The sequence below is a fragment of the Solanum verrucosum genome, unplaced genomic scaffold (assembly GCF_900185275.1).
Source record: "Solanum verrucosum unplaced genomic scaffold, falcon-dt-bn FXZP01000047.1, whole genome shotgun sequence".
In the NCBI taxonomy this organism is placed as follows: domain Eukaryota; kingdom Viridiplantae; phylum Streptophyta; class Magnoliopsida; order Solanales; family Solanaceae; genus Solanum; species Solanum verrucosum.
The window spans coordinates 504,092-521,910 of record NW_026020155.1 but is presented as its reverse complement, the minus strand read 5'-3'; the positions used below and the strand labels follow the sequence as shown (position 1 = coordinate 521,910).

The 17,819-nt window shown below is 34.3% G+C and overlaps 1 protein-coding gene across 1 annotated transcript; it reads left to right on the top strand.

Annotated features, from left to right (window-relative positions):
• Positions 1–3,478: 3,478 nt before the first annotated feature.
• On the top strand, positions 3,479–5,741 carry LOC125828237 (receptor-like serine/threonine-protein kinase At2g45590). The gene has a single exon (XM_049507552.1). The coding sequence runs from the start codon at positions 3,532–3,534 to the stop codon at positions 5,599–5,601; it is 2,070 nt and encodes a 689-aa protein (XP_049363509.1). The 5' UTR covers positions 3,479–3,531; the 3' UTR covers positions 5,602–5,741.
• Positions 5,742–17,819: the final 12,078 nt, after the last annotated feature.

Here is a 17,819-nt window from a genome sequence, read left to right as displayed (position 1 = left end):
ATAACCTCAAAGTCATTCAACTATGAGTTTTTCTCCCAGAAAGTCACTCAACTATGATTTTTCCTCTTAGAAAGTCACTTAACTTTCTTTTATAACCTCAAAGTCACTCAACTATGAATATATTACTTACAAAGTTATCCAACCTATTTAATTAATTTTTTCATTAATATTTGTTGACATGAAATTTTTATTTAAAATAAAAAATTGTAAAAACATAGGAAAATATCCTAACAAAAGTAGAATTTAAATAATTATGATAAAAATAGGTTTAAGTCGACTAACAAGACCTTCTGCTATCAAAATTTGGTGTATTTCCAAATTGTTTTCAACTGGATTTTGGGTATATGTTTTTTTAAAGTTAATTTTAAATTATCCGTTTTAGCATAGGAATTAAAAAGGTCTCATTTTACATAAAATTGCTTTTAAAAAAAATTAAGGTTCATTTTGTGTACTGTTCAGTTGGAATAAAAATACAACTAAATAATCACATTTTAAATAGTCTTAAGTTAATGACTAATAATAATAAAATAATAACAATATTATTATTATTCTATTTTTTACTATTTTTATTTTTAAATAGAAAAATTTCATGTAAAGTAATTTTCATGAAAAGTTCAATTAAATTGTTGAGTGACTTTTAAGTAAAATACTCATAGTTGAGTGACTTTTTGAGAAAAAAACTCATGATTGAGTGACTTTTTGAGAAAAATTTTTTTAGTTGAGTGATCTGAGATATTATCTCTTTAAAAATTAAGCTGCCTTTCATTAATTAGAAAGGAAAAATAAATATGCTGACGTAGATATTAATATATTTCATGACCGTATACATTTTACTTGCTCCAAAATAAAGTATATACTCCTTAGCATTATTTTAGTTCTTATGAACACAAAGAAATTATTAAATTTCACCGACAATTACGTTAATCAGTTGTCTTCTTTCTTGATTGTCAATGGTTAATAATGTTGGCTTTTGATTATCATTGCGTCCATAATTAATACTACTTCCGTTCATTTTGACGTGTTTATATTTATTCCGTCCATTTTTAATGGTTATGTTTCGTTTTTTCAAAAGCCAATTTGATTAATTTTCAAAGTAAACTTAGATTACATTAATTCAATATTTTAAATAAAAAAGTTAGATATTTAAAAACTATACGAAAAATACTATAAATTGTTATTTTTTGCATATCAATATTAATCAAAGTTCTTATCATTTGACTCTAAAAATAAAAATTATGATAATTTAACATGGACGGAGAAAGTATTAAATTTTGCACACTCTTTATAAATAACAGGAACCATTAATATGAGACTTTATTATAAAAATTAAATTAAAAAAAAAGCTTATGCTAAAAATAAAATAAAATAAAATGATGAGTAATAATAATGAAAGATAAGTGTGCAACTGCAGGACATTAGTATCATTATGGGAAAAGTGTGCAATTGTGGGAAATTGAAGCTAATGATGCTTTTCCCATGTTATGCTTTCTGGCACGACTTCCATAAAAGCCAAAATGGCATCTAATTACAGTCAACCCCATTTTTTCCTTTTCTGTTTTTTCCCGCTCCATCATGATTCTTTTTTCTTTGAGATGACTTAGTTGATTTGGAGAATGATTATCCACATGAATGATCCTGAATTGATCCTTCTATAATGTTTTTTAAGTCGAGTTTAAGACGATTTATATTTCTAGTGTGGTCTCACCATAGAATGCTAATCTGAAAGAAAGAGGTTGTGATAATGATTTTTAGCAGTGGCAGGTTATCCTGAAATTAGAAAAAATTAAAAAATTATTAATTTTAAATTGTACCGAGGTAAATTTGATCATTTTCAATCGGATGATAATTGGAGGATTCAATGTCCACTCATGAAGTTTAAATGTAAAATAATAACAAAATTAATTGGTATTTTTACACTTTCACCAGTCGAACCAAGAGTTTTTATTTAATAAATCATGAAACTTCAATGCACTTATTATTATATAATTTATGATAATGATAAATTGATGATGATCCATGCCCACTCATGAAGTTGATAGCAACGGTAATAAAGATTAGTCGTTCACCCACTATAAAAATAAATTGTGGTCATTAATTAAACGAAATGGACGTATCAAGTTGTCAACATCAGTAATAAAAATTTTACTACTATAATATTAATAGCAGAAAATAGTCACAGAAAATAGTCAAACCAGGAGAAATTAACTTAATAGCATGTTTTCATTTGATCATAAATTTTGAAAATTCACCAGTTATATTTGAATAAACATTTTATGTGGAAAATATTTGAAGGTTTGTAAGTGAAATTTCTCCTATTATGACCAAAATTTGAAGTTTTTGAAACTTTGAATATTTTTAAAATAAAATTTTGAAATATGATATAAAATCTATGAATAAATAAATAATTATTAAAAGAGAAAAGTTCAAAATATAATCTAAATCTATAAGCCAAATGCTTGCTATTACGTAGTTTTTTTTTTAATGTTTAATTAGTTGAGAATAAGAAACAGCCAAATAATAAGAAAATGAAATTGTAGAAGTAGACAAAGTGGCAGAAACCTACTACTCAACTGTCCTCTATATTTTAAAGGATGAAAGGGCCAGGGGTGGACCTAAAAATCGGTGATGAATTCGGTTGAATTCAATAACTTTTGTTTAAATAGTGTATTTATATCAAAACATTATTAAATATTACACTTGAAACTCAATTACTAACATGAAATTATAGTTATAGAATTTTAAATTCATAAATCAAAATTTTAAAAAACCATAGTGATCAGCTTTTGCCTTGTTACTTACGTGTGTTATTTGCCCGTGCCATTTGGTAGGTGTAAGGTTGTCATTTTTTATTTTAGCAAATACCAGTTGTTATTTCACTTTGACAACCAAACTTACACTCTTCTTCTATTCGTTATTATTATTATTAAGCACTAAATGCCAATACCTATAATATTTTCTGTTGAAAATAAATACCTTTTTTATGTTCAAATTGTTTTTTTAGTTTAGAAGGGAGGGTGGAGTATATATTTGGGAAACTATTGTTTATATTACTCTTTTCTTCAAGAGTTTCCAACTTTATTTTCTTGTCGACTCAAATTCATAATATTATCATTCGAATAATTTTTTTGATAATTGAAATTCACGATATTAAAATTAAAAATGTGAGTGGAGTATAATAGGGAGTAGTATAACTGGCTTTCCCCCAAATTTTAGCGTGACTTCCTCTTATTTTGCGTAGAGATTATAGTACAAGAAGAAAAAGTAAAAGGGAAAAAATAAATAATAAGTGGGGCTTTGACTAAATAAGGGACCACAAGCAGACTGCATGTATTGTGAGAAAAGCAAAATAGAAACAAAATAAAGATATGCACAAAAAGCCATATACCTCTGCAACAAAAAATTAAATCCCACTTCAAAAACCTCTAATTTGTACAACAAAAATAAAATCTCTGATCCAAAAGAAAAAAACTTATGTTGATTTTTCACTGCACAAATTCTTCATTTCTGTAATTTTTTTCTTCAATTTCAATCATGCCATCTCGTGAACTCCGTTCACTACCGCCGTCGCCGCTGTTGTCGCCGCCGCATGTTCACCGTCAGAGCCACAATCTATTGCCACCTCTTGCCGGAGGAATAGCAGCTGCTGCATCTCTCCTTATTCTCTTCACTTTCTGCTTCCGGAAAATCAGCCTGAAGCGAACCGTCCCCTCTTCTGATTCAGAGTCAAAACCCCCTCACCGGTTCTCATACACCTCTCTCCGTCGCGCCACCTCTAAATTCTCTCCATCGCTTCGTCTGGGTCAAGGTGGGTTTGGTTCTGTTTACAGAGGAACTGTCAAAAGCCCAACTACCAATTCCAATGTCTCGGTTGCTGTTAAAGTCATGGACGCTGGGTCATTACAAGGTGAGCGTGAATTTCAAAACGAGCTCTTTTTCGCTGGGAAAATTGATTCTAAATACATTGTTTCCACTATCGGTTTCTCTTCCGATAAAAGAGGCCGTCGTATGCTACTAGTTTACGAGCTTTTGGCTAACGGAAGCTTACAAGACTGCCTTTTGCATCGCAAGTGTAGTGAATTGAAGGATTGGAAAAAGAGATTGTCAATTGCTCTTGATATAGCTAAAGGGTTGGAGTACTTGCACCATTTCTGTGACCCACCAGCGATTCACGGCGATATCAAGCCTAGTAATATTCTATTGGATGATAATTTCAATGCGAAGATCGGCGATTTTGGATTGGCAAGGTTGAAAGCGGAGGATCATATTGAAATTGAAGTGAGAAAGGAGAGTCCTGTAGGAAATGCGGCTGAGGATAATGGGTCGGTGGCTGAGGAAACTGAGAGTGTGATTACTGTTAATTGTTTAGACGAGTTTCACAGAAGAATTGAGCAGTCGCCGGAGAGTTTTGTTAGACTCGAGGCCTCGCCGGAGACGGTTACTGGGGTGGAATTGTCACCTGAGGCTCCTGTGGTGTCTCCAAGAACGGTGGCAGCTATGGCATCCCCATCTGAGGGTCTAGAAAAAACGAGTATTTCGGAGGGTAATTTTGATCGGTCCAGTATAGACAGTGGGATTGAAATTGGTAATAAGAAGTGTGGGGTGAATAAGAAGAAGAAGAGCATTACAGGGAAAGACTGGTGGTGGAAGCAAGATACTGGTGGGACGGATTCAGGAGCGGTGAAGGATTATGTAATGGAATGGATTGGTAGTGAGATCAAGAAGGAGAGGCCGAAGACAGAGTGGGTTGGGGCATCGTCGAGTTCAGGACCAGTAGGAAAAATAGAAAAGAAGAAACATAGGAAGCGATTAGATTGGTGGGTTTCATTAGATGATGAAAAAAATGGGAAGGAGGAGAAGAGGAGGCCTGCAAGGGAGTGGTGGAAGGAGGAGTATTGTGAGGAGCTTGCTAGGAAGAAAAAGAAAAAGAAGAAGGAACAGGGCGGGAAGGGTTCAATTAGTGATGATTGTCATAGTGAGTCTTGGTGGCCAAGGGATGATGAATTATATACTGCTAAAAAGAAGAAAAGGAGCAGGAGTAGGGGTAGTAAAAGTAGCATGGATTGGTGGCTGGATGGATTTAGTAGTGAGCTTCGGAGAGCTCGTAAGAATAGTTACGATTCTGCTAGTGGGGATATACCTAAAAGTGGTGGCATCAGTAGCACTCCAAGCATGAGAGGAACTGTATGTTATGTTGCACCAGAATATGGTAGCTGTGGGGATCTATCTGAAAAGTGTGATGTATACAGCTATGGGGTGCTTTTGTTAGTTCTTATTGCTGGGCGTAGGCCACTTCAGGTGACGGGGTCACCCATGTCCGAATTCCAGCGTGCTAATCTTCTCTCTTGGGCACGTCACCTTGCCCGAGCAGGGAAGCTTCTTGATTTGGTTGATCAAACTGTTGAATCATTAGACAAAGAACAAGCACTACTCTCCATCACTGTTGCCCTGCTCTGCTTGCAGAAGTCACCCGCACGCCGACCATCAATGAAAGAAGTAGTTGGGATGCTCTCTGGTGATTTAGAAGCTCCCCAGTTACCAGTCGAACTTTCACCCTCACCCCCCTCCCGCTTCCCAATCAAGTCCCACAAGAAGGTCCGGTGAGCTTAAATCAGGTTTCAGTTCTGTACAAAACAAAAGTTTAAGTTGTTGACTATTTCTTGTCTTTGTGGATGACTTACGATGTAAAGAAGAGATAGGAAACAAAGAATTAACAATTTTAATGGATTTTGATGTTTGCTTTACATGTTCTGCATATTGTTTTTCTTTCAAGTCGGTATCTGTGTATTCTTTTTCCTTCTGGAAACTAAATAACAATAGACAAAGCCATTTGATATTTTATCTTGAGTTTGGGATTCCTAATTAGGGGATATATTTGGACAAGCAGAACAAGGCCTCAGATTGAGATGCTTTCAGTGATTTTTTGTGTCCAGGCTGCTGCTTATGGACCCATTATTTTGGACAGTTGATAGATATTACTATAACTGCTAATCGCCCCCTTCCCCACTCCCTAAAAGTGAAGAATGAATTAAATAAATGTCAGGGAGGAGGAGTGGCAAAGTGCACCCTTAATCCTTTCTTGGTAAAACTGGGAGATATTAGATCTATTCTGCTCGCGATGGGGATGATGCTTGTATGGTGGAGGTATGGATCTGCATTCAGGTATGCCTTTTTCTCCAAGATTATAGCAACTTGTTTGTGCTTTTTTTTTATGGTTTCAACTCTTTTACTTGTAAATTTGTTGTATATGCAAGTTGCCCTGAGTTGGTTCTTCAAGAAATTTCTGCTGCCCATCTTTGTAATTGTCAAATGTTGTTTCCTAAATTAAAATTCTTTGGTTTGGGTCCTCACCATAATCCATATATGCACTTGTAGATTGAGAGTCTCATTGCCCTTAATACTCTCCTTTCTACTTAGATATGAGAATCCATTAAGTTCAGCTAATGTTAAGTGCTTGTGCTAGTCAATATATTCCGAACCTTGGTAGAAGACAATATTTTCTCATATTAGTTGAATGCTCATTGTGCTAAAGGTCTCAGCAGCAATACCATTCAGCTGTTGCATGCCACAAAAAAACTTTCGTCCGATGGAGTTAACGGGGAGAATAAGAAATATATCTTATTCTGACATTGATTGCAACTACTTCTAGAGAGAACAGGGGAGAGACCAATTTTCTTTTTCTTATTAAGAGTGTATTTCAGGACATCGATACTGCTTATATCAACTTACCTGTGGAAGGGAAGGTTAGAATAGTGAGTCTCGAGGTCAACCTTTTGAGTAGGAATTCTTTTTGGAAGTAAAATTTTAGTTGTCTAAAATCAGCTACCTAGGATTTTTTCTTGTTTTGATAAAGATGGTGCGAACTTAGCTTGGCTTCTAGATCTGCTTGGAACCCACACCTTCTATTTGCAGGTCTGCTCCCCCTTCCTTGCTGTGTGCTTTCTTGTTAAAGAATATATTTAATTACTTGGTATTTATCTGCTTTAAATAGCTGCTAGTCCATTAGCACAATGTGCTCCCATATTCTTGAACTTGGAAAAGTTAGTATACTGCTGTTAAGCTGCACATTTCTAGGCATTGCTCAAGCCCATCTATCTTTGGTCCCTTTTAAAGGATTTTTGTTCTAGATTCTTTTCCTCCTCCCACACTGCACTTTGGAGCTGATACTTAAGTGCATAATAATATTGTACAGGCATTACATTCTCTATTTTGATGCCTAATGGTTTCTCACACTTGTATTCATTATGCTGCACATGTGGTCTCTTGCAAATACCGGCAGCCATTTTTCAAGAAATTCAATGTACCGTCTTTAGGTGCTAGATGAAATATAGAGGATGCAATTTTGTTTGTCCTTTTCCATGGTAGTGTTGTAAGTGTTAATTCTTAGTTGTTTTGTTGAGGACTTCAAAATTCTAGTTCGTCATTACAACCATTGTTGTCAAAGGCAAAAAATATAGAAAAATCCAAGGTTTGCTAGGGTTTGGAGTGTAAACTGCGTACGCTTTAGCAAGGAAAGGTGCATAATGTAGAAACAATTAAGTTGCATATTTTACAGTGTGTTAATGGACCATGGGCATAACTCAACCTCAAAAGTTAGCTCATGGGGGAAGGATTGTCCAAGATCATATAAAGGGACCTCTCATCCCTAATCAACAAGAGGATTGGACATATAGTGTGAACAATATAAGATGGGGCCAAAATCTAGTGAATAACATCTGGGATTGACTTGACTCTGATACCATGTAAAGAGATGGCTCGAAGGCCTAATTCAACCCCAAAAGCTAGCTCAAGAGGTGAGGATTGCCCAAGCCATATAAAGAGACCACCTATCCTTTTTACTATCGATGTGAGACTCTTCACCCCCCCTCATGCCCAGGGCTGGACATGTGGAGTGTGGACAACTTCATATCTAGTCATTAATTTTTTTATACTACATTTGTAATTTTCGTGATCCCAATATTTAACTTATTCATCCTATAGAGTGAGAGAGGTCGTTTGGCTGATGAACAAATTGTACTAATAGGGATTATCTAGTGAATATACTTTTATTAGTAGATGTTTGGTTTATTAGATTAAAAGTGGGATATACTAGGTATGATATAAAACATGTGTTTGGTTGGTTTATACTAGATTAACTTTTATTTCTAATTTTTACCTTGGCCTTCTTAAAGGACTTGGGTAAAAGAGTTTTGAGAGGGCTTGGCCTTCTTAAAGGACTTGGGGAGAAGTGTTTTTGAGAAGGGCATATTTTCCATATTGTTGTTTTATCTCAGGATTAGTAATCCTAGGATTGTTATCCCACATTGATAGGTCTAAGGAGAGGTATGGGTCTGGGGAGGGTGGGGTGTGTCTGTTAAACCCTCTATCAAGAAAAATATTACAAAAACAGGTTTGACATTACAAGAGTAAAAGCTATGGTGAAAATACCATAGAAAGGAAAGTACTGACAACAAAAATAGTAAAGATAAGCTAGTTGAAAAAGCCAATAGTAGTAACACAGTTGAAGATACGGATAGCAATAGAAAACTAACAATACTACTTATAGAATGATAATGATAAGTGGAAGAGGGAGCAATCAAGGTGCTCTAAGCTACTACTAACCCTCTACCCTAACCTTCGACCTCCATGCTTTTCTATCTAGGGTCATGTCCTCAGTTGAGTTAAAGTTGTGTCATGTCATGTCTAATCACCTCTATGTAGTTTTTCCTCGGTCTACCTCTACCTCTCCTTAGACCTATAACTGCCAATCTCTCACACCTCCTTATTGGGGAATCTATGCTCCTTTTTACATGCATGAACCATCTCATTCTCGCTCTAGCATCTTGTCCACCACTTAGGCCACTCCCACCTTGCCCCATATATGTAACTAATCTTTTTTCTCCTAATTTGTCCACATATCCATCTAAACATCCTCATCTCCGCTATACTCATCCCACATTGAACATGATATAAAAATAATACCACAATTGTGGATTAATAATTCCTGAATTGCTTATACCAGAATAAATTTTTTTAACCAAATGTGGGATATAATATTTCATTAATCGCACATTTTATCCCGAGATTATTATGCCTTATCCTTGTAAGTTGTAACCATGCGACCCCTAACAGAGTTGTTTTGCCTGATATAACTATTTTCCATTGCTGCTGTTTTTAAAAAAGAATCCATGGGCCTGATGAATTTACATCCTTTTCCAGAAAGTACTTGGTTGGCTATTTTTTGCAGGCTTCAGCACATTTGTGCCTTCACCGAACAGTCATAGTGAGGTTCAGTGACCAACCTGCTCTTCTCCTTTATTTAAGGTTTAAGTGTGCCTTTGACTACACTTATTATAACTAACTTACAATGAGTTTGTAAAATTGAATCTGGTAACTCGGGAAGTTCCTTGCATTTGCACGTCCAGATGCTATTGAGCTAGAAACCCTTTGTGGTCCAACAGCATGTATATCAGTTATGTCCTCTCCATACTAATTACTTGAAGTGCTTTTGACCCTCCATCTTGTATGAAGGAGAACATGCTATAGCTTGACGAAGTTTTAGTGATCAATGATCTGAAATTTTGGGGTCCAATTGAAGTATCCCGAGAATGAGCTTCCCCTGACCTTACAGAATTCTGGTTCAAATTTACTGGAGGTTGTCTCGGGTGTGTTTGGTGTGAAAGAGAATATTTTCCATGGAAAATGTTTATCTCGAAAACAAGTTGATTTCTTACTTATTTGCTAGTGTAATAGTAAGCAAGCAAAAAAATGTTATCTCCAAGAGCATTTATATGTAATTTAGCTAAACGCTATAGGGGTAGGAAGGGGTGGGGTGTGGGGCCTCGGGGGTGGTGGGTGTGGGATGGTCAAGGGGTAGGGTTTGAGGGCATTGAGTCAGTGGGGAGGATACAATAAAATATAAAATGTCCCTTATAGAACTTGTTTTCCCTACTTTTATTAATGAAGTCATTTTCCTCATTTTAAGCAACTTATTTTCCTGGAGAAAATGTTTTCCAACCAAACATGGAAAAAAATTAATAATTAACATATCCTATTAGCTATGGGTTGTATTGTTTCGCAGAAATAAGTTAGTGTTTCAAGGATTGCAGGTTACTTTTGATTAGGTACACAGACTGTTTATACAACGGACAGAGGAACTTACCAAATAAAAAGAGGGTAAAAAAATGGAACTTTTTACATGGTGTAGCAAACATGTGCTATGTATTTAAAAGTCATAGCTATACTTCGAAAAAATTACATTTTATAGCTATACTTTACTCTTTTTAGCATCTTACCTCCCTCTCTCACTTGCCACTTCCCTCTCTCGCTTGCCTCTCTCCTCTCTCATTCTCTCCCTCTCTCTCCCTCTTACGCTTCTCTCCCTCTGTATTTCTGTGTTTTTGCCCCTTTCTCTTTGTTGTATTTTTGTATTAGAGCGAATGAATACAAGTGAAATCAGAGCAAAGGAATATAATCCCCATATTTTTTTGTTGTTTGTATCTTTGTATACACAAACTATATCCGTTGATACAACCTAAATGTGCGTATGAATACAACAAATACAGTCACTTGACACCTCAAAATAAGTTTTTATTTTTATTTTTTTTACCTAATATCTCTTAACAATTACTATAAATAGTAAATACCTAAACTATGGCTATAGATTGTTAGTAAGGCCCTAACTATGGTAATTTTGGAAATTCCTCAAATAGAAATCCATATGTTGCAGTCTATATTTCTTGCCACGTGTCAATAGATCAATAATATGCTGCTCATCTTGTTATCAGGAGATATGGATACACCTGTTCTCATCTTTGACCTCCTTGTTAAGAGATTTTTGTTTTTTGTTTTTCATTTCTTTGATAAGTGACTTTTTCGCTTTGTTTCTTGTTGTTTGTCTGATTTTTAATTCGTTCATCCTTTTCTTCCAGAAGTGGTGTGTGAAAAAATTCCTATTATATATGTCTAGTGAACCACTATCATTTATGTGTTAAATCTTTATTATACCTGGAGGTGTAATCAGTAGATTTAAGCCGCGCTTCAGAGGTGTGGCTTTTGCTCGAGTAGCAGATGAGCTATGGTTGCTGGAACTTGACTTGGTTGCAAAACACTCTGCCTTGAACTTGGCTAGGTTTGTACCCAAACTGAGCTGAGCATGAACTGGTACCCAGCGCATGCTGAAGAACAAAAATCATATGAAATATTGTTGTGAAGATAGAAATGTCTCGACAAACATTTTCCTGGATTTGTTATGAAAAAAAAACCCAGAGAGGGAGCAACGGAACAGTGGTGTAAACAATACAAAAACGAGGGAACCCTGTGGCTGATGTTACTGCTATATGGTTGTCAATGGGGGGGGGGGGGGTTTAGAAGCCGATGATAGCATTTTGAGCAGCAGCAAAGAAGCAGAACAACGTAAAATGTGTGGTGGAAGGCTCCAAAGGGAAGTGGAACAGTTCGATAAAAAACAGCAAGAATAATGAGGTAATTGCACTTTGCAGTGCATTTGGTTCCCAAAACCCTAGATGTTATTTTTATGTTTTAGACATAGAAGTAAAAAGGTAGTTGGTAAAAGTCAACTACATTAGTCTTCCTTCTTCAAGCATGCTTGTCTAACAACAAGCTCAATAGGTAGTTCAAGCTTATAACTTGGTCTAAAACTAGCATTTGAGCTAAGAGGAACCAACTGCCAAGCTGAGCTTCTGCAGCAAATAGCTTGGCTAATGCACAACAATAGTTTCAATGGTTTATCCTCACTGTTCCTTTATTCATAGCATGGTTGTGCTTGTTTTTTTTGCTTTGTAGTCATGATTGAGGCTCCGTTCAGTGTTCCTGTCGTGATCGAAGCTTCAGTCCAAGATTATTGTGAATCTAAACCAAACTTTGCTGAACTTACCGTACTCCATGGTGTTTTGGATTTGAGAAATTGGAAGTCTTTGAACTTTGTGTACATGCATTGGAGGGGAAGGCAACATACTTGCAGTAGATGGCACATTGATGATTATCTCGGCTACCAAGGTACATAACACAATTGCAGCTAATATAGTTTCAAAACGTGATTACTTTCGAGCCAAGCTTATGATTTTGTATGTCAGAAGTTTGTGGGGTAAACACATGTTTACAAGAATGGCATGGTCAAAGCTTCGCATCAAAGCTCAATTAAGATATTAGGACTGGAATGGTTTAAGAAGTGTAGGATTTGAAGCATGTTTGAGTATGTCGATTTGTCTGAAGACTAAAGTTTTAAACATCAAGCGTAGATGGGTAGAGTACTTCAGTTTTGAAATGTAACATGCTATACCTCGGGACGATTATGCCTTATGGTATCACATATGAGTAGACTGGTCATATTGTATTTTTCATGCTGTAAAGAAATATGTTTCATCAGAAAGAAGCAGTCGAAAAAGTAAAAAGCTTCTTAGAAGATGGACGAGTCCATGGAATTTTCTGTCTGCAGTCTCTCATAAAGCTTGGCAATTCTGCGGTGTGGACTAAGTCTCTTATAGATGAACTGCAGGTTCCCATACTGTTTTATAAGATATATCCTTCTCCTCGTTAGTGTTTTTGTGAATTTCTTCTTCAGTGAAGTGAGCATATTTGTCATCATTACTTTATGATGATGACTATTTCTGCTTACACTTTTAGATGGGCTGCATTTCAACACATCACAAACACTACTGTGGGCATATATGTATTCATTATATTATAATACTGATTCAGCTAATCCCTTTCACCCACCTAATCCCTTTCAAATTGATGAACATCCTCCAAAACTGGTTTGTCCATTTGCAGTGCAAAAGAAGATGGTTGATTGTCTCAGCTTGTTACCCACATAGAAAACACCTAGAGGCAAGTTGGTAGCCCCTTTTGTTGAGATTTTCATGAGTTACACTGCTTCTTTAGCCAAAAGCCAGATGAAACAGTTAACTTTGAAGGGAATTTTTAGTTTCCATATCATCTTCCAAGGGCAATCTCTTTCCTTCACCACTTCTACATTTAACTCCCTGTATGCAGGCATCCAACGCATTGCAGCTAGTCATTCTTTTCATATGATGTATCCAAGCAAAGAATATGCATTATGTGTATGTATGTGCAGGAGTCATGAGGGGCAGTGTTGTATGACAGTGCAGCAAAGAATTGCACAGGACACAATGTGTTTGAAGGCGGAAGTTGATGAAATAGAGTATGCTTGCTGCTTCTCAGCATTTATATTGCTTACAGTGTGTGAACTATAAGCAATTTGCATGTAAGAAGGCAGGCCATGATCCTATTTCAAGGTTACTTTTCATCTGTGCCATTCGAAGGTGATTACCTCTTCGCTCTATTTACTTGCCTGAAACTCATATTATTGATTAGAGACTTAGAAGTGTCGAAATAAATTTCAAAAAATTAATCGAGATGGTGTTCTTTTAGTTTTCTGTTTGGATAAACTCAAAAGATCTTTCATTATATCAGAAAATGAGGACAAGTCTGAAAAGGTGTAATACATAACCTCAGATCAGTATGATCAAGTTGTGTGCATGTTGCTATCTTACTTCAGTCACCCCAACTACCCGCTCCTCCATGGTTAAATAAGTTAAGTGGGTCATTCGTCTAATTCTTTTGTCTAATTCATATCCCCAGTATCTGATATATACCTGCAACTATGATAATTGAGTCAAATTAGTTACATTAACTCTTTATTTTTGGACAAGGGCGGGCAAGGAAGGGGCACCTGTTATTTGTTCTGCACCAAATTCTCATTGATTGCACTTGCTATGTATTAGAGTGCGTAGAATTATCTAAGGGAAAATTCTGCTGCTATACTAGATTTAATAGTGTCTATTTTCTGCTGTCCTCTTTTGATTCAGTGCATAGTATGGAGGTGGTGGGAAGTATTACAATTCCACATAGAACTTAAGACATCTGGTTTAGAATTATCTATCACCTTTCATGGAACTTATATATAAAAAATTTTATGCGTTGAAAGTACCGAGTTCTAATGAACCCCGTGACCATATTGATTGAACTTTGTACATGCCTTGTTGGTTCATTCTTTAGGCCTATAGAAGAAATCTCTAACTTCTGTCTTTGGTCTAAAATACTACTGTATATTTGTGGTTACAGAGTGCTAGGGATACTTTGCCATGACTTATTCAATTCTTGAGATGGTCCACATTTCTAAGGGGATAGCTGAATGGTTGAGGCAACCTTGGAGGAGGAGAGGATGGTAGTATTACGGCTTTGACAGGTTGCCTGATGTATTAATTGAGGTGCGCATAAGATGATCCTGATACCATTTTGTCAAAAAAATCTTGAATCTCCAGCTTAAAATTCTGAAATCTTGCGAAAATAAACCTTGTGTTTAGTGAAGTAATCATCATTAGTAATAAATCCAGAGAAAAGTCATAATTGTGAATTGTGATAACTTGTAGGTGTGAGACATTGTTGGTTGTGTTTATGTGCTCTGAACCTCTTGTATGGGCACTACCGACCTAAACTGGACCATTCTATCATCTATTTTCTTTATCTTCATTTTTTTTTTACCTTATAACAAATTCTCCATTACATTTACGTTGGATGTTCTCAAAGTTTTTTTGGACCGTCTTGATCAGGGATGATAAAAATTGGGAGAAGAAAACAAATGATATCGCTTTGATTTTCTCCCTTGATCAGGAGTCCAACATGACACATGAATAAAGTAGTTTAGCCATATGACTCCTTCCTTTGATTTTATGGGCATTTATGTCCAAGTTATGGTACTTTCAGTTGAGATTTATGGCTAAAGGTTTGATTCAACACCATACTTGTCTTTGTGAACAAGTTGAATTCTACCTGCATAAGACAACTTTTCAGCTCATGTAAAAGTTGGGTGACGTAGTCCAAATTAAATCATGAGAAATCTAGTCAAAATATTTTTTTATTTGATACTTCTTTCGTTTCAATTTATTTGTCTGGTTCCTATCCAAACAGACTTTTTAACACTCCTTTCTTCTTGTCTAGAGGAAGTATATGTTGTGATATTAATTTGGCTTTTGTCTCATCATAAAAGGGTATTTGGGTAGGGGAGCTTCACTTAATTTGTCTGGGTGCTCACCTCCTCATTTAATTCCTTTGGATTCATCTTTAGATGTGTAATAGTAGTAATTGTTATGTCAGTTCAGATTATATTATAATCATAATAAGTGTCATTATCAGTTAGTCTGTGATTGAAGGATAGCTTTCAACAAATCCCGCCCTAATTTTTGTTTGTTTATATACATCAAAGTTACTTCATGTGATCACAGGGTAAAAATGGTAAGATAATTAACAGTCAAAATAGAAATGGTATGATAATTAACAGTCAAAATAGAAATGGTATGATAATTAACAGTCAAAATAAAGAAGGAAATCTTAGTAACTCCGTTGGTTGTTTACACGAATTTTCACCTTATTGGTGAGAGTTCAATTCTTCACCTTGTGTCACGACTTCAACAAATAAAGGAGGAGAGTTGAAGATGAAGTTATGTTGGTTATACTTTTGCAATAAATATTTGAAATGATATTCATATTTGAATATACTTAAATACAACTTCAAAATTGAAAAGCGGCTTAAAAAATATTTTTAAAAAATATTTCTACTTGAATTTTGATTTTTTTTTCATGACCAAATAAATTTCGAATAAATTGAAAAATTATTCTGTAAGCAAGTAATTTTTTTTATGGAAAAGGGGACAATTTGAGAGTTGAATCTAGGGGTGTGCAAAATCGAACCGAAAATCGCAAATCGAGAAGAAAAACCCGACTAGTGGTTGGTTTGACTTGGTTTGGTATTGAAAAAAAAAATCCGACTATATTTGGGTTGGTTTGGTTTTAACTAAACAAAACCAACCCGAGACCAAACCAACCTGACATTATATATATAATTTTAAAATTTTATTTTATACAAAAAAAAATATTTACTTTGATATAATTTTTAAATATTTCTTATACTTTTTCATAGTTTTTATCTTTTAATATATTATTTCAAGTTTGAAACTTAGAATTTTGAATGGTTCAATAAAGATTATAGGCCACAGATGTTGATAATTATAATAAAGCTTAAATCAAAATCAAATTAATACTAATACAAAATGAAAATCAATTCAACACTAAGAATGACAATAATATTGAATATTTGTTCTTTGGTTTTACATTGGTTTAGACAATTCAAATACATAATCTAATTTTAATTTCCTTTAATATTTAGTCATGTAACTAATATTTACTAAACTTATTTTAGCATGATTTAGTACTTTTAAATTATGATCATTTTCATTATGACTTGTTAATTTGCAATATTTGTTTTATGCGATTTCATTATTATTATTATTATTTTGTTGGATATTTTAGTGTCATTACTCATATCATATTTTGTGTTATTTTTTAAGAAACACCTTAGATAGTTGTATTTTGGTAGGACTAAAGAAATATTTGAAGTACAAGTAAATTATATGTTTGTATGAATACTTTACCGGAAAAACCTGAAAATTCAAAAAACCCGAAAAAACTCAAGGTTGAAAAACTGGAGTTTTATTGGTTTGATTTGGTTTATAGATTTAAAAATTCGACACAAATGGTTTGATTTAATAACTCAAACCAACCAGATCATGTAGCCCCTAGTTGAATCCAACAAAAGAGGAGGTGAGAAACACAAAGACACCATGACCCAAATAAATAAATAAACAAATAAATAAATAAATAAATAATGCAATTATTAATTCAGACTGTAATGTGCACTGTCCTCTATGGACACTACTACTGGGGTCTGTGGAGCTTATATAAAGTATGGCCCGTCCAGAGATGCAAGTCTAGCTGAGCTAGTGACGATTGTAAATGAAGATTGCTTAAAGAATAACGACTAGGAGTACTTTCTTTGTCCTAATTTATATGACTTTTTTTAAATTATTTTTTTAAAAGGGACATATTTCTATATTTGATAATAACTTTATTTTAAAATGTTCATTTTACTCTTAATGAAATAATTTATAGTCATATTAATATATATGACTTATATTAGATCATATATTTTCAAACGTCTTTCCTTAAAAAGATTCTATATCAAATCAGTACATCACATAAATTAAAACAGAAAAGTAATAAAACTTGAAATTCAAGTATATGAATGTTGTTGTATTGCTCATAATAGAGAGTCCCTTTATAAATGAATGAAATAAATCATTATTTGGTGAAAACATTTGTTTTGGTTCTATCCTTCAAAATGTGTACCCATTACCTTTCTCCATCTTCTCAACTTAGACAAAACATCAACATTACATCAACATTATCAAAGGTTGAACTTTACTTCTCCTTTTGTTTTCTTGTAGAGTTACAAACGTGTTTAACTAGTGGGCTCCCTCACAATTATAAAACTTTCAATTGCAATGAAAATATATCTCTTATTCAGGAAATAGGGACAACAACCAAAATGTACCATTCCCTTACTTTCAATTTATATGACATACATTTTTTTTTTTGTTAGTCAGACACTCAAAGTGATATTTTTTTTAATATTTAATAGTAATAATTTATTTTAAACATTTAATTAGATGATTTGTAATTATACAAATATTAATAACTTATTTTAATCCACAATTTTTTTTTTGAAATTTTGTATCAAATCAAATCAAGCATATCATTTAATGGACGGTTTGAAGCTGTGGCTGATATTTTCCTTTTCTTCTAGATTGGTTGGAACGTGCCTCAATGCTATTGCTTATCTTAACCTTGCAACAGTTTAATTTGTATCAATGATTAAGTTGCCCCATCAAAATGATAAGTGAAAGCCTTACATAGCAAAATCTCTTTGTAGAACAAACGTAAAATGTTGTTAAACTTACTAGTAA

Excerpts from the sequence above, each read along its gene's own strand:
- LOC125828237 (XM_049507552.1), top strand. The coding sequence starts at position 3,532 with ATGCCATCTCGTGAACTCCGTTCACTACCGCCGTCGCCGCTGTTGTCG.